This window comes from Columba livia, chromosome 7 (genome assembly GCF_036013475.1).
Source record: "Columba livia isolate bColLiv1 breed racing homer chromosome 7, bColLiv1.pat.W.v2, whole genome shotgun sequence".
NCBI lineage: Eukaryota > Metazoa > Chordata > Aves > Columbiformes > Columbidae > Columba > Columba livia.
The window spans coordinates 40,570,570-40,590,996 of record NC_088608.1 but is presented as its reverse complement, the minus strand read 5'-3'; the positions used below and the strand labels follow the sequence as shown (position 1 = coordinate 40,590,996).

Here is a 20,427-nt window from a genome sequence, read left to right as displayed (position 1 = left end):
CTTCTGCCAGTCCCCAGCCTGTGGGAGACACCAGCATTACCTTGGCTGGATACCAGGCAAAACATCTGGCATGTCCTTTTTTCCGACCTGCAAACAGAATTATGTGCCCAGGCAGTGCCCTACAAACAGGCAGGATTCTGTAGGGCCAGGGTGAGTGCACAGTCTGTGGGATGGGGTCTGTGAGCACTGACAGGGAAAAAACAGGACACAGGAAAATATCTCCCAGGGGGGGAATCTCCAGAATGCAGGGTTGTGATATGGGAAGGAAAGGAAACTAAAACAAGAAATGTTGTAGGAGTGTTCTGAGGGAGTGTCCACTACAGGGAGGGAGAATTCTGAAAACTCCCTTTGATACCCTGCAGTGCAGACCCCTCCTCTGAGCAGCCCCCTCGCCCCCTCTCCCCCCAGCAAAGCCTCTGCCCTCAGGGCCGGGGGCTCCAAGGCATGAAGCAGCTCCTGTGCAGCCAGAGCTCCAGTTCCTCTGCAGAGCACAGGGGCTGAGAGCAGCTGCCCGGCAGTGTTGGTGTCTGGAAGGTGGCTGCACAGCTGGGGAAGGGTGACGCTGTCTGAGTGCCCGGCTGCCTCTGCCCTGGCCTCTCTCACACCCACCCACACTGCATTTTCCTTCTTGCTCCACTGCTCTGTGTTCTGTTGCTGTGATCCTGTTCTTGCTATCAGGCTCTCTGGGGATGGGAGTTTCAGCTCCAGGGTCACAGCCTGATCTTGTGGGTCCTTTCCTGCAGGTGTGTCCATGGGAACCCGTGTCCCAGCTTTCCTCTGACCTGTGGGGCTGTGGGCAATGCAGTCTGTGGGGCTGGGGAATGAGCTGAATCTCCCTGAATCAAATGCCATCATTAGGACTTTTGGCTGTCTCCTTGAGGCATCCTTCCAAGCTGTGAGCTTCACTCCAGGATAAAAATCTGTCCCACAGAATCCTTGTGTTATCTGAAACCCCAAGGACAGTCACAGAGATACTGCGACAGAGAAAATGCTGTTAGGTTTGTGAGATGAGCCACGTGTGTCCTGGGCTAAACCTGGGATGCTGAGACCTTAGCAAAGGGTGAGACATGTCATGGTCTGAGGTGGATCCCTCTGCTCTCAGCAGTGCCTGATGGCTTTTCAGGTCAACATGGGAGTGTGATCAGCCTCCATCTCAGAAAGGTGCCAGCCCAGGGCAGCTGGAGCAAGACAGAGGGACAGACCAGCTCGTCTCACTGTGCAGTAAGCCACAGACAACGTCTTGCATCACAGGACTCATGCTGTTCTCCCCCAGTGCAGCAGAAACGCTAAGGGTTTCTGACACCCAAGAACCCTCTCAAGGTGAAATTGGGTGGAAGCTATAAAACTCTAGAACTCTGAAACTGCCCTTACCATTCCCGTATCTTATCACGGGGAGTGCAGATGCTGACCGGCCTGTCGGCATTAGCAGTGGTTTGCACTTGACAAGGTTGAACACCAGGACTGGCCACCTCCCCTGCCCACTTCTTTAGAGTCAGGCTGACTTATCAGGAGCCCATGGTAGAGGGCCAGTTCTTCATCAGATGCTTATCAAGCACCAACCAGGGCTCCAGCTACAAAGCTGAAGGCGGTCTCCAGGAAAAAGAAAAGTGTCTGTGTGTGACAGTGGGGCTTCTATGGGAAATGGCTTTGATTTTGCTCAGAGAATTCTTTTGTAGCTTGTCATTGTCTTTTTCTCCTATGACATTGTCCTCATGCCCAGAGGGAGCACGTCTAACAGCAGCTCCATCACCCAGTTCCTCCTCCTGGCGTTCACAGACACACGGGAGCTGCAGCTCTTGCACTTCTGGCTCTTCCTGGGCATCTACCTGGCTGCCCTCCTGGGCAACGGCCTCATCATCACCACCATAGCCTGTGACCAGCACCTCCACACCCCCATGTACTTCTTCCTGCTCAACCTCTCCATGCTCGACCTGGGCTTCATCTCCACCACTGTCCCCAAGTCCATGGCCAATTCCCTCTGGGACACCAGAGCCATCACCTATCAAGAATGCACTGCCCAAGTTTTAATGGTCGTCTTCTTCTTTGGAGCAGAGCTTTCTCTTCTCACCATCATGTCCTACGACCGCTATGTTGCCATCTGCAAACCCCTGCACTACGGGACCCTCCTGGGCAGCAGAGCTTGTGTGCACATGGCAGCAGCTGCCTGGGCCAGTGGCTTTCTCAATGCTCTGCTGCACACGGCCAATACATTTTCACTGCCGCTCTGCAAGGGCAATGCTGTGGACCAGTTCTTCTGTGAAATCCCCCAGATCCTCAAGCTCTCCTGCTCAGACACCTATTTCAGGGAAGCTGGGCTTCTGGTGGTTAGCGTCTCTTTAGGATTTGGGTGTTTTCTATTAATCATACTGTCCTATGTGCAGATCTTCAGGGCCGTGCTGAGGATCCCCTCTGAGCAGGGACGGCACAAAGCCTTTTCCACGTGCCTCCCTCACCTGGCCATGGTCTCCCTGTTTATCAGTACTTCCATGTTTTCCTACCTGAAGCCCCCCTCCATCTCCTCCCCAAGCCTGGACCTGGTGGTATCTTTTCTGTACTCAGTGTTGCCTCCAGCAGTGAACCCCGTAATCTACAGCATGAGGAACAAGGAGATGAAAGTGGCACTGGAGAAGCAGATTCAATCATTTTTCTGTCAGCAGTAATAAGTTACCCATGTGTCTTCAGAAGTTATTTCCAGTTCATCTCAGGAATCTCCTGCGCATTGAGCATTTGATCTGTGATAACCATGTTTGTCAAGGAATTTCTTCATCCATGGCACTTCTCCAGAGGCATGAAGCCAGCCTCTCTGACTCGGAGGCCTGTGTCTAACGAATGGTCAGGATCTGTTGATCTAACAACCTGGGGAAGGGGCTCTGCTTGTGTCTCTGCAGGTTCTCAAGTGAAATGGATACTGTCAAGATGTGTACGACCTTGTTGCCTTCTCCTTGGAGTCTCTGGGTGGCCCATCGGCAGAGGCCTGATTCAGCAAGAAAACGTATGGCTTACCTTAGCAAACTTAACCCATGCAGCTATTTTCTGTGCTTCTTTATCCACACCAACAGATCCTTTTCATACATGCTTAGTAGGAGTACCAGCAACAGAACATTTAGGTAACTTATACAATGAAACTGTTAGAAGCAATTGCACCAAGCCAGGAGTTATGCAGCCATTGTGGTGGTGTCGGGAAACTTGGAGACAGACTGCCTGGGAAAAAGCTACATGGTACCATGATAAATTGTATAAGTTTAATGATTTTCCTGCATTGCCCCTTGAACCACAGGAATTAGACATCATGGGAACCTTACAGGTACCTATTTGCTTTTATCTAAATTTCACAACATGTCGGTATATAAATAGTTTAGGGTTTGATGTGTCCCCTACAGGGTTGTATGCCAGTCACTCCCTGTGGTGCAACACCACAAATCACTCTTGGAACAGATCCCGTAGGTTTACCTGAGGATTTGGTTTTGATCTGCGGGCAGCGAGCATGGAAGAGCATCCCGGCAAGAGCATTAGGAGGGCCTTGAGACTTCGGACAACTAACATTCTTTCACCCTGACATTTTACCACACAACAGAGCCGTATGGCAAAAACAAGACATACATCAGCTCTCAGAGTCCTGTAACTCAAACACAGAATTTTGGAATAAAGCTCAGAGAGTTTCAGCAAGCCTTTTTTCATCTGTAGGTACTGCACATGCACTTACAACTTTAAAAAAACTAGAGTGCTGTCTCACAAAAGAAGCTAAATCTATGAGCCCAGCCCTGGGTTGTCTTTTAACAGATGTCAGTGCTGTCAGACATGCTTCGCTGCAAAACAGAGCTGCCAGTGATTTCTTCTTATTAGCTCAAGGTCATGGCTGTCAGGACTTCAAAGGAATGTGTTGCATGAACCTCAGTGATCACTCAGAATCCATCCACACCAGCTCCTCCAGGGCTTCTCTGGGATGTCTTGGGGCTGCCCGGGGCCAGCTCTGGCCATGGGCATGGCAGGACGCTGCTGTTTCTCCTGCCCTGGGGCACTGTGACTGCTGCGATGCTGGGTGCTGGCCCTGTGACATGGGGGTGACGGGGCCCCCAGGTGCAGCCCCCCTACCGCCCCGCTCCCCAGCACCCTTTGGAGGAGCCCTTGAGGTGCTGTCCCCAAGGGTCTCTGTGCCCATGAGGCCCAGGGGACTGTCCCTTCCTTTAGTGGCCAGGTGCTGGGCACAGCTGCTGGATGTCCCTGACACTTCCTTTGCCATTCACATGGTTTATAGGTTCTTCGTAGGTTGTTTTGGGTTTGTTGGTTTAGTTTGGTTGGTTTGCGGTGGCTCTTTCAGGTTGGTTGGTTCTGGCTGTTTTGGTTTAGGTTGGTTATTTGTCTGGGGTTGGTTTAGGTCATTTGCTTTAGGTTGTCTGAGGCTGGTTGGCTGCTTGAGGTTCGTTGTTTAGAGTCGGTTGACTTTGGAGCCTTTTTTTAACACATTTTCTAGGTTCTTTATAAGTCTTCCTTTTTTTCCAGCTTCTTTGTTTGTAGCTTCTCAGTTTGTAGCTTCTTTGTTTCTACATTCTTTTTCGTCAGCTTTTGTGTTTCTACCTTGTTTGTTTCTACCCTGTTTGAATGCTCATTTAAGTTTGTTTTAGCTCGGTTTATATTACTTAGTTTTGGGTGTTTTTTAAGGCTGGTTGTTTGACGGGTGAATTTTGGGTTGGTTGGTTTATGCTGAATTAGTTACTTTATGGGTGATTTGTAGGGTGTCTGTCTGTAGCCCATTTCCGGTTGGTTGGTTTCTGTTGCTGAAGATTGGTGAAGTTGAGTTTAGGTTGTCTTAGGTTGTTTGGTTTAGCTTTGTTGGGTTAGCTTGGTTTAGGTTCGTTAGTTTAGGATTTATGTCATTTTGTGAAGGTTGATCTGTGTTGTTTCATGCAGGTGGAAGCATAGGGAGCAGATTTCTTCCCCTCTGGGCAGCTGCCTTATATTCTGAAGATGTGGATATAGCTTTATTCTCAATAAGTGTATCCTTGGTATTTAGTTTCAGTAATTTGCTCTCTCAGTAATTATTCCACAGGAGGTCATGTTAACAATGAATTACTTTCCTGAGAATGAGCTCTGGGTGGGGAACAGAACCATCATACGGAACACACGCATGATTAACAGTAATCAACTGAGACTTCGCTCTCAATTGAGAACAAAGTATTAGAGCAGTAAACAAACGGTGACAATTAAAATAATCAACAATATGGGACGATGGATGAATGGGATGAAAATAACACTAGTGCAGGGCATTGCAAAAGACTAATAAAATAATCGAACCTCACCGAGTGAAAGTTAATATTAATTCTAATAATCCAAAGGCAATTAATTAATGATGACTCGCTGACACCGGTTCGATCATCGAAAGCGCCACGGGGAGTCATGGTAGGTTGGGCAGCCGGGTGCCTGTCCAGGAGTGCCCAGGCCAGATCTGCCACAGCACAGCCCGGCCCCACTCCCCAGGGCTGTGATGGGCCCTGGCGAGGCCGCAGGGGCTCCAGCCCCGTCTCATGGACACAGCAGCGCCGGGGCCGGTACCGGGTTCCTCGAGGCGGCAGAACCGGCGCTGCCGCCATGCTCCAAACCCCGCCCACGGCCCACCCTGCGGCCCAGCGCCAGCCAATGAGCGCCAGCAGCGGCGCAGCCCAGGGCTGGGATTGGTCAGCGCTGCTGCAGGGCTCGGTCTGTCAGGGAGCGGCTGCACTCAGCCGCTCAGCCCCGGGACGGGCAGTGGCGGCTCATGGAGAGGCCAGGGAGGGCACAGCGCGGGTCAGGGGCGGCTCCGCTCCCCACCGGGCCTGGGCCATGTGGCCCGTGGGTCCCCGGGCTCCTCTCTCCGGTGATCCCCCCATGCTGTCCCCTGGGCCAGGGTGGATGTCCGTGTTGCGTCGAGTTGCCGCTGGAGCAGGACGAGGATGTAGGGGGATGGCCCCCAGAGCCCCCACAGCCCAAGGCCCCAGGGCCGGGGCAGCCGGCCTCTCCATGAGCCGCCAAGTGAAGGTGAATAACCATGAAAGAAAGAGGAAGACTGCCCCGTCCATGGAGCTCTGCAGAAGGAGCGTGGAGCCGTACATCATGAGGCGATATAGTTGGCATCAGCACGTAGAGAAGACTTTTGTAGGGAAGACTTTGAAGGGAGCGGCCTGACTCCATGCAGCTGAAAACCTGAGAGCTGGCAGTGTGCTGAAGGGATGGGGAGAAGTGTCCTGGGCTGAACAGAAACCTGTGGATGACACAAGGTTGGAGAGATGTGCTTTGCAGAGACTGGCAGGAGTCCTTCCCAGGGATAAGCAGAATGAGCTTTGGACACAAGGAAAAATAAAGCGGCTCTCAAGCATGGTTTGGAATTAGTGCCACTGTCACTAATAAGAGAAAGAGGACCGTGCCGTAAGGGAACTCCTTGTTCTTCAGGAGAAAAACTGAAGCTATTTCATGTCCTTACTTGTCAAAGCAGGTGTAATTTTTCAATAGTTAACTTCTGGTATCACAGAATCACAGAATGTCAGGGGTTGAAAGGGACCTGGAAAGCTCATCCAGTGCAATCCCCCCATGGAGCAGGAACACCCAGATGAGGTTACACAGGAAGGTGTCCAGGTGGGTTGGAATGTCTGCACAGAAGGAGACTCCACAACCTCCCTGGGCAGCCTGGGCCAGGCTCTGCCACCCTCACCAGGAACAAGTTTCTTCTCATCTTTAAGCGGAAACTCCTGTGTTCCAGTTTGAACCCATTTCCCCTTGTCATACCACTGGTTGTCACCGAGAAGAGCCTGGCTCCATCCTCCTGACACTCCCCCTTTCCATATTGATCCCCATGAAGGAGTCACCCCTCAGTCTCCTCTTGTCCAGCTCCAGAGCCCCAGCTCCCTCAGCCTTTCCTCACACGGGAGATGCTCCACTCCCTTCAGCATCTTGGTGGCTGCGCTGGACTCTCTCCAGCAGTTCCCTGTCCTGCTGGAACTGAGGGGCCACAACTGGACACAATATTCCAGGTGAGGTCTCCCCAGGGCAGAGTAGAGGGACAGGAGAACCTCTCTGACCTACTGACCACCCCCCTTCTAATCCACCCCAGGTACCATTGGCCTTCCTGGCCACAAGGGCCCAGTGCTGGCTCATGGTCATCCTGCTGTCCACCAGGATCCCCAGGTCCCTTTCTTCTATGCTGCTCTCTAATAGGTCATTCCTCAACTTATACTGGAACCTGGGGCTGTTCCTACCCAGATGCAATACTCTACACCTTCCCTTGTTATATTTCATTACATTTTTCCCCGCCCAACTCTCCAGCCTGTCCAGGTCTCTGGATGGCAGCACAGCTTCCAGTGTCAGCCACTCCTCCCAGCTTGGTGTCATCACCAAACTTGCTGACAGTCACTCTATTTATTCCCTCATCCAAATCATTGATGAATATTTTGAATAATACAGGCCCCAGTACTGACCCCTGAGGCACTGCACTAGATACAGTCCTCCAACTGGACTCTGCCACATTGACCACGACTCTCTGGCTTCTTCCCTTCAGCCAGTTCACAGTCACCTCACTACCCGGTCATCCAGACCGCACTCCCTCAGTTTAGCTGTGAGGATGCTGTGGGAGACTGTGTCAAATGCCTTACTCAAGTCAAGGTAGATCACGTCCACCGCTCTGCCATCATCCATCCATCTTGTTATGTCCTCAAAAAAGTCAATGAGGTTGGTCAAGCACGACTTCCCCTTGGTGAGGTCATGTTGACTGCCCCTAATGACCCTCTTATCCTTGATATGCCTTGAGATGGCACCAAGCATAAGTCATTCCAGCCGTTTCCCAGGGATGGAGGTGAGCCTGACTGGTCTATAGTTACCCAGGTCCTCCTTCTTGTCCTTTTTGAAGACTACAGTGACATTTGCTTTCCTCCAGTCCTCAGGCACCTCTCCCGTTTCCCAAGACTTGGCAAAGATGATGAAGAGTGGTCCAGCAATGACCTCAGCCAGCTCCCTCAGCATCCGTGTGTGGAGGGGTTTCTGTTAGATGGACATTTATTGTTGAATTAGTCAGGCCCAAAGGAATCTCAAGGCCACTTCGAAAAGCTGAAAACAGGACCTGCTCTGGGAGAGAGGCATTTCTACAATAACAAGGCCTCAACGTGACGTAAATCAACGGACCTGTCATCAGTGGGACTCCAGCGTGTGGACAGCTCGGGAACATAGATGATATCCAATGAGTGAATACATGCTTGGAGCGTGGACGTGCGATCGGAGAATAGTTGCATATATAAGGAAGCTTGTTTCTGTAATAAATGGCTTTGCGTGATTCACATTAAATTGGAATGCTGAGTCCTTTATCGTTCCAACAGCATGGAAGGGGTTTTGGGAAAGGGACCGATGGGGCAGTCTCTGGTAGGGTATCAGACACCCCAGGGTGAGGCTGGGTGACATTTTCGTGAGCTGAAACCTCCAAAGGCGGGGATCACCGAGAGTCCCCGGGTGTCCTGCTGCAGGGCAGCACCACCCGCCTGCTCAGTTTTTCCTAATGCTCCGTTCAAAGCTCCCTGGAGGGTGTTGGTGGCTGCTGCCTCTGTCCCACCAGCCGCCACTGCAGAAGGGTTTGCCTCCCCCATCATCTCCCCAAGCAGGAGTCACTGCTTTTCCAGTGCCCTGTGTCCCCTTCAGCAGACTGAAGAGGCCCAATTGACTGAGCTGCTCCACAAAGCTCAAGTGCCCCTGACCCCACCATGACAGATGTTCCTCTGGACCTTCACCCGTGTCGTAGTTTAACCCGAGCTGGCAACACAACCGCGGCAGCTGATCACTCACCCCCAACCCCTTCCCCTCCCAATAGGGAAGAGAATCGAAAGTGAAGGGAGAAATTTGGACTGAGAGAAACACAGTTTAGTAAAATAAAAAAATGCTGATAGACTTCTAGTAAATATAGATAAACCCATCATAACTCCCACGCCCTTCTCCTCAGGACTGCTCAGCCGGTCACATCCCAGCATGTCCCGGGACACCAGGTTTGCTCCGCCCCCAGCGCACACCTTGCGCCTTGGCCTTGTAAGACTTGCAGAGGCTTTTGTTGGCCAAATCCACCACGGTGTCCAGGTTCCCCTGCACTGAAACCACAGTGTGTGACCATTTAATGATGCTGGGGCGTGGCCGGAGCGCGATGACGTCACAACAAGCCCCGCCCCCGGCAGGCTCCGCTCCTGGCGTTGCCGGGACGCGCAGGCGCAGCTCAGTCCTGTTCTGGACGCGGAGCGGAGCGGACGGCGAAGGCGAGGGGAGGAGTCAGTGGGCCGAGCCGAACGCGAGCGACCGCAGCGAAGGGCGGGACTTGAGGAGGAGGCGCGGGAAGCGTGTGTGGTGGTGGAGAGGGAGAGGCCGAGAGACCGGCGCGACCTCGAGGCGGTGGCACGTGCGGCGACACGCCATGGCGGGCACGGCGAAGCCGAGGGAGCTGCTGAAAGCGCGGCGGGACGCGGGCAAGGCCGGGGCGCTGGGCCGGCTGCTGAGCACCTCGGCCACGAAGGTGCTGCTGCACAAGATCGAGTTCCAGCCCGCCAGCCACGGCTTCTCCGGCCAGCCGGAGCTGCTGCGGGCCAAGTACCTGCTGCTCAACCCCCGCACCGAGCCCGCCGAGCACCCCCGCGGCGCTGAGGAGGGACAGCCGGGCAAGCAGGGTGGGTGCAGAGGGCCGGGGGGCTCTCCCTGCGCTGCGCAGCCCGCGGCTCACCCGCCTCTCTCTCCCCGCAGGCAGCGACCGGACCCCGGGGCGCCTCGGGGACGGCGTCCCTGCGCCCCAGAAGGGGCTGTTCCCTGCAGGGCGCCTCGCCATGCAGTGGCAGCGTGTCCAGCGCATCGGCGCCGGGCTGCTCAACCTGGGAAACACCTGTTTCCTCAACGCCACCCTGCAGTGCCTCACGTACACGCCACCGCTCGCCAACTACCTGCTGTCCAGGGAGCACAGCCGCACCTGTGAGTGGGGAGGGGAGCGCCCGCCTGTCCCGGGGCTGCGCTCAGCACCCTGCGCACGGCTCTGCCGGGGCTGTGCGGCTGCCGGGATGTGCCTTCTCTGCTCCCTCCTGCCCGTTTCTCCGTGGAGAGGACATTCCTGCATACGGGAGCATCCACTTTTCCTGGCCGTAGCAGTGTTCCCGAGCTCTGCATCCTGCGTCTGAGAGGCTCTGTCTGTGCTGCACACAGCCAGGACTAAGATGAGTTTGTCCTCAACGTTCTGTCTTCTCCTCTCCCACTCCAGGTCACCAAAGCGGCTTCTGCATGATGTGCGTCATGCAGAACCACGTCACGCAGGCGTTCGCGAACAGCGGCAGCGTGATAAAGCCAGTGTCCCTTGTCCGAGACCTCAAGAGTAAGGATGGCTGCCCTCGCGTCCCCTCCTGTAGCCGTGCAGGAGGGCAGAGACTATTGCAGGAGCAGAACCTTTGAGATCAGGGCAGGTCTTGGCAGAGGTTCTTCCGAGACGACTCACTGAGCCTGCCAGGGCCTTCACGGGCCTTGTGGGGCTTCCCCCACGGCCGACATGAGTCTGACGTCTGGTTTGGGCCGAGGGAGCTCAAACCCCGCAGTCGCTGCCCCGAGGGAGGGCGGGAGGACCTGCCTCTGTTGCAGCGCGTGCTGCGGCTGATCCCTCCCTCTCCTGCAGAGATCGCCCCGCACATCCGCTTGGGCAGGCAAGAGGACGCACACGAGTTCCTCCGTTTCACCATCGATGCCATGCAGAAGGCCTGCCTGCCCGACTGCACCGAGTATGTGGGGCCTCTGGTGGCCGTCACTGCCCTTGTCTGCTGGTCCCCTGTGCCCGCGGGAGGGGACTGTGGGGTGAACGTGTCCCCCGGGCTGGGCTCATGGAGGGAGGTGCTGACTCCAGGGTCTGGGGTGGATGGCCCAGCATTCTGCCCCTCTGTGACACAGCCGTGGGCTGCTGTCTGCCTTCTCCTGACACCTCCACCCCAGCAAAATGCCGTTCTGTCCCCAAATCCTGTGACTGGGCTGGGTTTGGATCCTGAGGACACAGCGCAGGCACGTGGGGGTGGCTCTTGGGGCGGGCGCTGTGTGATCCGAGCTGCCGTCTCTAGGTTGGATCGCCAGACCCAAGCCACCACCCTGATCCACCAGATCTTTGGCGGTTCCCTGCGGTCCCGTGGTGAGTGCTGGCTGCCAGGGCCTGGGCCTGTGACTCTCAGGGCTGCTGTTTCCCCGAGAGCCTTGCAGTAACTTGGGAAAGTCACTAAGCATGTGCAAATTATGCAGAGCTGCAGCTGCTCAGTCTTTTGGTATCTGTGGGTCACGAAGCTGCTGGCTGTGGGTCCCCAGCTCATTGCCACCAGCAAAGGAACCCACGTTGCCAGCTGTCCCGCAACACTTGTTGTCCCAGCACGTACAGACTGCGAATGCTGGTGCTGCCGTCCCAGAGCCCAAACGCGGAAAAGGGCAACACGGCAGCCGCCTGCGCTGTGCTGGGGGTGGTGGTGCCGTGTTGTGCCAGGGGGTGCTCACTGCTTGTTCTCTTGCAGTGAAGTGCTCGATGTGCAAAGCAGTCTCGGACACCTTTGACCCCTGTCTGGACCTGCCGGTGGAGATCACGGTACCGGGGCAGGGTCAGGTGGGGAGGAGCTCTGCTCTGCAGGGGATGTTCCTGCAGCTGCACCGCTGCTGCTCGAGGCTGTTTAACCTGCCAGTGTCAGGCACGGTGCAGGCAAGAGGGAATCAGCTTCTGTTGTTGCGCTGCCTCCTCTGCCTGGCCCTGACCTCTCCTCTGTCCTGGCAGCAAGCCGCAAACGTAGAGCAGGCACTGGAGCTGTTTGTGAAGCCAGACCTGCTGGGCGGAGAGAACGCCTACCTGTGTGACAAGTGAGTGTGCGGGGCTGGGGCGGGAAGGGGCCGCGGGTGTGCTGGTGGGAAGCAGGAGGGCAGCTGCAGTACAGGAGGGCTTCTCTACCTGCTCCACCGCTAAACCGTGAGGTGCGTGGCTGTGAAGCCTGCGGTGAAGCCTGTCACTCCTCATCTCCCTCGTCTTGAGACGGGGACCTGAGCCAGCAGACCTGGCCGTGAGCAGGTGCCCTGGAGCAGAACCCGCTCTCAGCAGGGTCATTTCCGTGGGGTTTGTGGCTTGGCCAGGGCTGGCAAGCACCTGGGTGGCGGAACAGCGTGAACAGCTCAAGCTCTCCCTGTGCAGATGCAAGAAGAAAGTGTCGGCAACCAAACGCTTCACCATCCACCGAGCGCCCAAGGTTCTCACGCTTGCTCTGAAGCGTTTTGCCGACTTCACCGGAGGCAAGATCACAAAGGTGAGTGCTCAGCAATCCAGAGCGGGGCTGTGTCCTGTCCCGAGGCCCTGCTGCCCCGAGCAGGGTGGGAGGCGGTTCTGTGCGCGGTGCGAGCTCTACCGCAGTCCTGCAGCCCTTCCCCAGCTGTGCTGTGCTGTGGTGGGAGTTTGGCTCATCCCGGCATCTTCCTCACTGTGGGCTCTGCCTGTGGACAGCGGGTTCCCCCTTCCTCGTGACACGGGACTCGTAGAACAGCTGAGCTGCTCTTGCCATCTGCTGTGCAGGCTTCTGAGACATCCTCTCTCTGCAGGACGTGGGCTACCCTGAGCTCCTGAACATCCGCCCGTACATGTCCCAGACCAGCGGGGATCCGGTCACGTACGGGCTCTACGCGGTGCTGGTGCACTCCGGGTACAGCAGCCACGCAGGACACTACTACTGCTACGTGAAGGTGAGCCCAGGGCGCTCTCTTGGCACCTCTCTGTGCTGGGGGTCGGCAGGAGGGTGCTCAGCAGAGGTGCGTGGTGTGGAGCACTGGGGGGTACGGGCTGTGCTCCGTCACAGGAAGTGTGGAGTTCTGCTCTTGCAGAGACCCCTCACCTGCCCGGGGTCACCTGCGGGTTTTGGGGAGCGGAGCTCTGCCGACGGGCGCTGTTCCTGCTGCTTCTCAGGCCAGGAGCGTCCCTGGACACAGCCCAACCCCGTTCTCTCTCCCTCCGCAGGCCAGCGACGGGCAGTGGTACCAAATGAATGACAACGTGGTCCGCCCCAGTAACATCAAGGTGGTCCTTAACCAGCAGGCGTATGTGCTGTTCTACCTCAGGTGAGCGTGCCCTGTGTCCCCGGCCCCTCTGTCCCTGCTCAGCGTGTGGGACAGGGCCGGGGGCACATGCCTGGATGTGGGAAGGAGCTTGGCCCAAGTAGCCCCAGTGCCCACGTGCGTGTGCTGGCTCAGGGGAAGGTGGCAGCCCCTTGTTGTAGTTTTGCGGCAGCTCAAGAGCTCCTCACCTCCTCGGAGCTTCTGGCTCCTGGTTCTCGTGCGCAGCTATGACGAGAGTGTTGCAGTCGCTCCGACACTGGCAGTTAACACGTGCCCTGCTCTGCCTTCCTCAGGATCCCCAGCCCCGGGAAGAGCTCAGAGGGTCCCGTTTCCAAAGCTGCCTCCAGTCTGCCTGGCCGTGTCAAGCTGCCTTCTGGGTCACCGTCACCCAAGCTGGCCCTGAAAGCCAAACGCGCGGCTGCAGCGTTTCCCGGTGACGCAGCCCAGAGGCCCAAGAAGCCGCGCTCCTCGCAGCCGCCACCCGCGCCCAGAGCGGCTCCAGGACTTTGCAGCCCCAGTCACACCAGTGGGGCCAAAGCGCAGGTTCCCCGGAAGCGCTGCTGGGAGCCCGGGCCCCTGCCCGCCTCCCCCGGGCTGCCGGAGCCCATCCCTGGCCAGGAGCCGTGGGGCAGCGGGGAGAACACCGGGACACCGGCAAGGGACCATCGCAGCAGGGCTTCTGCCAGCCTGGTGCTGGCAAAGCTGAAAGCCTTCTTGTCGGCCAGGGCTGCTCCGCAGCCCAGCAGCACCATGTCACCACCACCGGCCAAGAAGCTGGCGCTTTCCGACACATAGGTGAGTCTGAGCTTCTGCCCAGAGACTTTAGTAGGTGCCTCGTGCCTCCGGAGCCGGGGCTTGTGTTGGGGAGTGCAGGAATGATGTTGGTACCTTGCTAAGCAGGAGGCGGGCGGGGAGAGCCCCTAAACCCCAGGGCTCTGCCCTCCCTCTGGGTCGGGGTGTGGGGCCAGGCCCCCGCTCTTGTTCCCATCCCTGCAGAGGCTGGAGAATTGGCTGCTGCCTCCTTGCTCAGGACAGCGGGGTGGCTGCGCCAGTCCCTGGAGCGGGGCGGCCTTGCCAGCCTTGTCAGGGCAGCGTGTCCCCGGGGGCGATGGGAGCTGGTGACACCGCAGCTGGAGGCTGCAGAGTCGCCTCCTCCCCAGGCAGCGGCTGCACCGGCTCTCTGGGCGCCGCTGTGCAGCCGGGACTGGGGACGGCGCTGGGGGTTCTGTTCTTAAAGTTTCCTTCCTTTTTTCCTTTCTGCTTCTAAGGGAAAACACTTCTGATTCTTCTACTCCCCCACTTCCCTCTCCCTCTCTGTGTCTTTTCCCCTCCCCTTTCTCTGGGCTCCCCTTTTTGTTTTCTCCTCTTGGCTCACAGCAACCTCTTTTATTTAGACCACCAAGTTGTTCTTTATGTCAATAACTGCAGGGCGGCCCCCCAGGGAAGGAGAGCAGAAGGGACCACCGTGCACGTCCTCACCTGCTGCTGCCGGTTCCTGTGCCCGCCCCAGCCCCGCGCTGGGTCCCTGTGGGGCCGGGGCGCTGCCACCGGGACACCGGGCAAGAAACTGGAGCGTTCCCTCGGGAACCGGCTGGGCTGGCGGGACAGCGGGAGCGGCCAGAGGAGCCACAGGGAGGATCCGAGGCTGGAACAGCTCTGCTGGGAGGAACGGCTGAGAGAGAGTCCTCAGCACTCGGACAACTCCTGGGAGAGCTTTCCGTCAGATACTTCTTGGTGAAGATTTCAAACATGATTTCATAAAAGAGGGGTTTTTCTTTCCGAGTTGTTTTCTATCATTTTTCATCGTATACAAGAAGTGATAGCAGCATTCTACAATGGGTATTGATCCAGGGGGTCTCCTGGAGACATCTGGATGGGCAGGAAAGCAGCCCTGTGAGGCTGGACATTGTATGGATGAATTTGCCCCTCACCCCTCCCCAATCCCACCTGTTCCCTCACCGGCCACCTGGGACTTGGCCTCACCAAGCTGGAGCACAAGTCTAATCAGGAGCGGCTGAGGGACCTGGAGGTTCATCAGGAGAACAGGAGCTGACGGGAGACCTTCTGATCTCTGAACTGCCTGAAAGGAGCTTGGAGCCAGGGGGGTCGGGCTCTGCTCCCCAGGAACAAGTGCCAGGAGCAGAGGAAACGGCCTCAATTTGCGCCAGGGGAGGTTGAGGTTGAATCTGGGGAACAATTTCTTCCCCAAAGGGCTGTGGGGCATTGGAACAGACTGCCCAGGGCAGTGCTGGAGTCACCATCCCTGGAGGGTTGGACAGACCTGAGATGAGGGTCTCAGGACACGGCTCAGTGCCGGGGGTGGGGAGCGGTTGGACTCCATGATCTTAGAGGTGTTTTTCAACCAAAATGATTCTATCGCACAGTCTATCTTTGCATTGTAATAGTGCCTCAAGGTCACAACCAGGGTTTATATTTTCTTGTCCTGGTATTTTTGCAAACGGGTAGAAGTCTGTCTCAAAGGATGTAATGAAAACAAAACAAAAGAGCGTGGGTAGAGCGAACAATGGGAAGGAGGGAGGGCCAAGTATTAAGGTGAATCCCAGTGAGAGCAAGGATTTGTAGATCACAAGTGATACGCATCACTTGCAGGCTGTAAATCATTGACACTCTTTTTGTTAGTAATGGAAATGTTTCCTGTGTCCCACAGGATCCTTGTGTCACTGTTGTGAACTGCAGATGCATTTTTGGCATCAAAACGAAGGTGCATCTCAAAGCTGGGTGGGTCAGATTGAAATTGTTACCGAGAGTATATTGGTAGCATATGAAAGAAAAAGCCTCGCAGTGATCTTTAGCACTGGGAGCTTCTGGCAGGTGTTGATCTGCGAGAAGCAGCCTCAGCAGGGGTGAGAAGATTCTAAAAGATGGAAATAAGGAGAGTCAGAGAGAGAGAAGATTCTGAGGGATCTTAAGAGTGAACATGAAATAACTGAATGCAAAAGCAAGTGTTAATGCTGCGTTCTGACTGAGCTGGAGGGTAGGAGTCTGGGCTTTGGAAAGCTCGGGGTTTGCACAGGCTGGAAGACAAGAGTCATAACAGCATAAAGGGAGAAGGGCTGGAGCTGACTTCTGCTGGGAAAAGCATTTTTGCCTCCCCTAGAAAAACAGGTGGCTTCCAGAAACATGTTCAGTACCCATTTTCTCAATCTGGAGGTGTCCTGGTGGAGGAAGCCTTAGCACCGCACGGACACACGCAGGGCAGGCGAGGCAGAAGAAGATGCGCTGTCTGGGTTACCGGCTCAGGCCACTGAACAGCAGCACCGACTGTGATAGAGAAAGCAGCGACCGAGGGGAGCTGGAAGGGGCCTTGGCTGCAGGTAACCGTGCCCTGGGCTGAGAGGGGCTGGCGCTGCGTCTAATGAACGTGACTGAGCATCTTCCTTGTCTGTGTGCTGATCTTTTTCAATTGTGGTGTTTCACAAGGGAGAGAGAAAGAGAAAGGACATGAAAAGTAAATGTTGTGCTATCGGCATTTCAAAACTGCCTTTCTGTTGTTTTCAAACAGGCTCAGAATTTCTCTTTTCGGAACCTGTGTCTTTGGAGATGTTGGAGGAGACAAAGGAGGAGGACACCCAGGAGGAAGACACGCGAGGAAGATGTGGAGTCTCTGCACAGCCTTCCTGAGAGTCTGAGGAACCAACCAAGGAAGACGTGGAGACTCCACAGAGCGTTCCAGAGGCAAGTCACTGGCGTACGGACCATTCTGTGTGACTAGGGGATATTTTAGAGACGGAGGAGGTAAAACAAACAGCTCATAAAGAACCCAAACCCCAGCCTCCCCAAACCAGGATTTTGTCGCAGTGTCCTCGAAAGAAATCCTTTCTAGTTTAGCTATTGCTGTGCTTAACGCTGTGGTACTTAAAAGCCATGAAATTTTAATTGTTCAAGCGCTGTGTATGATGACCAAACATTATGCGGTTGCAGGGGGACCAGTATACGTATTTCAAAAGTTAATTGTTACCTCATTGTCTACTATTCTCTTGTTCTTTGCTCCTCCCTGCAAATCCAAACAGCGCTGAAAAGCAAGCTGTGAAGGAGGAGTCTGGTTTAATGATGCCCACTTGGCGCTGTAGCAGGGCTGTGAGAGGGTCTTAAAATCCTTGTAGGATTTAGTGAAATCAGATAGAATGAAGGCAGCATGAAAGAAAAACAAGAGACCCACAGATTAGCTGAATTCTTGCAAGACTGCAATTATTTCCCTTTTAACCCAATGAAGAGAAGAAAAAAGAAGACAACACATTTTAGTCACATTATTCAAGCCTGTATCTGCCTCAGCCTACTCTAGATCACTTCAGTATTACACAGAAAACCTAAATGCACAGCCCAGCAGATCAGATCAGTTCACCCGTGGCAACACAGCTCAGTCTTGGTTTTGTAGTGCCCCTTCTCCTGGCAGGGCACAATTCAGGATGGGGTGAAGAAGCAAAAGAAGGAGCTGTTTACCGTGTCACTCTGAAAAGAGTGCAGATCCAGCAAGCTGCCGACGAAGGAGCAGGATGGCTCCGGGTAAATAAAGCTGGCGCGGTGGCATTTAGGACGGCTGCTAATGGACTCTGACACCCAGACCCCGGCTCCCTCCAGACCGCGGCGCCAGCTGCGTGCTGGGCACCATGGGTGTCTGGGCAGGGGAAGGCAGGCGAGGCCAGTCCTGGGCGTCGGGGGAGGCTTTGCGCCAGCCCTGTCCCCTGGTGCTCTCACCAGCTCAGGGAGGACAGCAGCAGAGTGGAGGACTACCTGCGCCAGAGCCTGCCGTACCTGCAGAGCCCGCAGGAGCCCTTGCGTGAGGCGGCCGTCATGTTCCTGGGTGAGCCACAGCCCTGCCGAGGGACCCTCCCTGCCCCACGGCAGCTTAGCTCCAGCCACGGCTGCTGCCAAATCTGCCGGGCAGCTGCAGAGCCCTGCCTGCCCCATGTGGGGCCCACGGGGATTCCTGCTGCCCTTTTGCACCTGGGCTCGCACACGGGCTCCCCGTGGGAGCTTTGCTGGGTCTCTCGCAGCCTTCTTGGGCTTCCCATTCGGGGCACCGCCCTGGGCTCAGCCTTGCCCAGGGGCAGGAAGGAGCGTGGCCAGGCCCATGGGGCTGGTGGCAGGAAGCTGGGTCTCTGGGCAGGCAGGCTAGCGGGCTGCGTGGTGGGCTGTGTGTGCCTGGGGCTCATCGGGCGCCAGCAGGCAGACGTGTGCCAGGAGAAGCTCCGGGTCATCTACAAGGAACAGTGAGGACAGTGGGGTGTCTGTGGAGGCTGGCAGGAAGGAGGAAACACCCCAACTCCTGTCCCAGGCCGGGAGGGCTCTGCTCCCTGCGCAGGTGAGGGTCAGTGTGGGCAGAGCAGACAGAGACTTCAGGGGCACGTTGGACACTGGTGGCCAGCACCCTTGGGCTGATCCTGACACCCCTGCCTCCCTCCTGGCCCTGGGAAGAGCTGGGAGGGTAGGGGTGACCCTGGCCGGAGGAGCTGCAGAGGTCCCCACAGAACAAATAAACCTGACAACAACAAAACAAAACAAGCGAAGGTGAATAACCATGAAAGAAAGAGGAAGACTGCCCCGTCCATGGAGCTCTGCAGAAGGAGCGTGGAGCCGTACATCATGAGGCGATATAGTTGGCATCAGCACGTAGAGAAGACTTTTGTAGGGAAGACTTTGAAGGGAGCGGCCTGACTCCATGCAGCTGAAAACCTGAGAGCTGGAAGTGTGCTGAAGGGATGGGGAGAAGTGTCCTGGGCTGAACAGAAACCTGTGGATGACACAAGGTTGGAGAGATGTGCTTTGCAGAGACTGGCAGGAGTCCTTCCCAGGGATGAGCGGGATGAGCTTTGGACACAAGGAAAAATAAAGCGGCTCTCAAGCGTGGTTTGGAATTAGTGCCACTGTCACTAATAGCAGAAAGAGGACCGTGCCGTAAGGGAACTCCTTGTTCTTCAGGAAAAAAACTGAAGCTTTTTCATGTCCTTACTTGTCAAAGCAGGTGTAATTCTTGAGTAGTTAGCCTGTGACATCACAGAATCACAGAATGTCAGGGGTTGGAAGGGACCTGGAAAGCTTCTTCTCAAATGTAAGTGGAATCTCTTGTGTTCCAGTTTGAACGCATTTCCCCTTGTCCTAGTGTTGGTTGTCACTGAGAAGAGCCTGGCTCCATCTCCTGACACTCACCCTTTATATATTTGTAAACATTAATAAGGTCACCGCTCAGTCTCCTCTTCTCTAGTTCCAGAGCCCCAGCTCCCTCCACCTTTCCTCACACGGGAGATGCTCCTCTCCCTTCAGCATCTTTGTTGCCCTGCGCTGGACTCTCTCCAGCAGTTCCCTGTCCTGCTGGAACTGAGGGGCCACAACTGGACACAATATTCCAGGTGTGGTCTCCCCAGGGCAGAGGAGAGGGGCAGGAGAACCTCTCTGACCTACTGACCACCCGCCTTCTCATCCACCCCAGGTACCTTCCTGGCCACAAGGGCCCAGTGCTGGCTCGTGCTCATCCTGCTGTCCCCAGGACCCCCAGGTCCCTTTCTTCTATGCTGCTCTCTAATAGGTCATTCCCCAACTGTGGCAGAAAGCAAACCCCCTTATCTCCCCCTCCCTCCTTCATCATGGAAGGAGTAGACACATCTCCCTCTCTCTTTGCTACAGTTTCTTTCGTTTGGCCCCAGAGCCCCCTGGCCAGGGCTGTTAGGAGAAGGGAGTGACGAGGTGCCAGGGAGCCGCTGGACGACCGTGGCCAGTGTGGGGGATGTTTGGAGGCTTCAGGGGCACCCCCATAGCCAGTGTGGGGGTGCAGAGAAGTTTCTGGAATGCCCACAGTCTGATCTGATCACCCAATCAAAAAACGGGACTCTCGTCGAGAGTCCGCCCATTGTTGCAGGTCTCTTGGAGCACGAGCTGAGCCACTGACACCAGGAGCCACGGCGCCCCCTGCCCGGGACAAAGACTCCGCTTGCCTTGCCGCCACGGGTGTAAGTAAAATTAACCCTCGCAGGATTGTGAGTGCATCTACTTTCCGTGCACATTTTGCACATGTGTTTATACTTTCCGTGCACATTTGCATGTGTCCTCCCGTGCTTCGACATAAGCACGTGTAATATTCCGTGCACATTTGCACGTGTATTTAAAAATAATCCCACGCCGTGTTCAGGCAAGTGTGGACTCTTCCCGGACTCAGGGGTGGCTCCGGCATTGTTTTGGGTGAAGCCACGTGCATGCACTCTGTGGACCTCCTGTTGTATTAGTTGCTGGCCCTTAATAATTTACTCAACTGATATCTGAACCTGTATTCAAGTCACTTTGAAGGGCTAAAACCCTACTTCTCACTTCTTCACCCTCTTGTCCCTC

The 20,427-nt window shown here is 55.7% G+C and overlaps 2 protein-coding genes across 2 annotated transcripts; both read left to right on the top strand.

Moving 5' to 3' along the window:
* The first annotated feature begins 1,712 nt into the window (after window positions 1–1,712).
* LOC135579946 (olfactory receptor 14C36-like) lies at window positions 1,713–2,660 on the top strand. The gene has a single exon (XM_065069999.1). It carries the CDS (start codon window positions 1,713–1,715, stop codon window positions 2,658–2,660), a length of 948 nt encoding a protein of 315 aa, XP_064926071.1.
* A 6,485-nt stretch (window positions 2,661–9,145) lies between these two features.
* On the top strand, window positions 9,146–13,881 carry LOC135579945 (ubiquitin carboxyl-terminal hydrolase 36-like). Its single transcript, XM_065069998.1, has 11 exons — window positions 9,146–9,659; window positions 9,733–9,954; window positions 10,238–10,348; window positions 10,643–10,745; window positions 11,076–11,143; window positions 11,514–11,584; window positions 11,768–11,850; window positions 12,176–12,287; window positions 12,577–12,717; window positions 12,989–13,089; window positions 13,380–13,881. Exons 1-11 carry the CDS (start codon window positions 9,146–9,148, stop codon window positions 13,879–13,881), a joined length of 2,028 nt encoding a protein of 675 aa, XP_064926070.1.
* The last annotated feature ends 6,546 nt before the right edge of the window (window positions 13,882–20,427 follow it).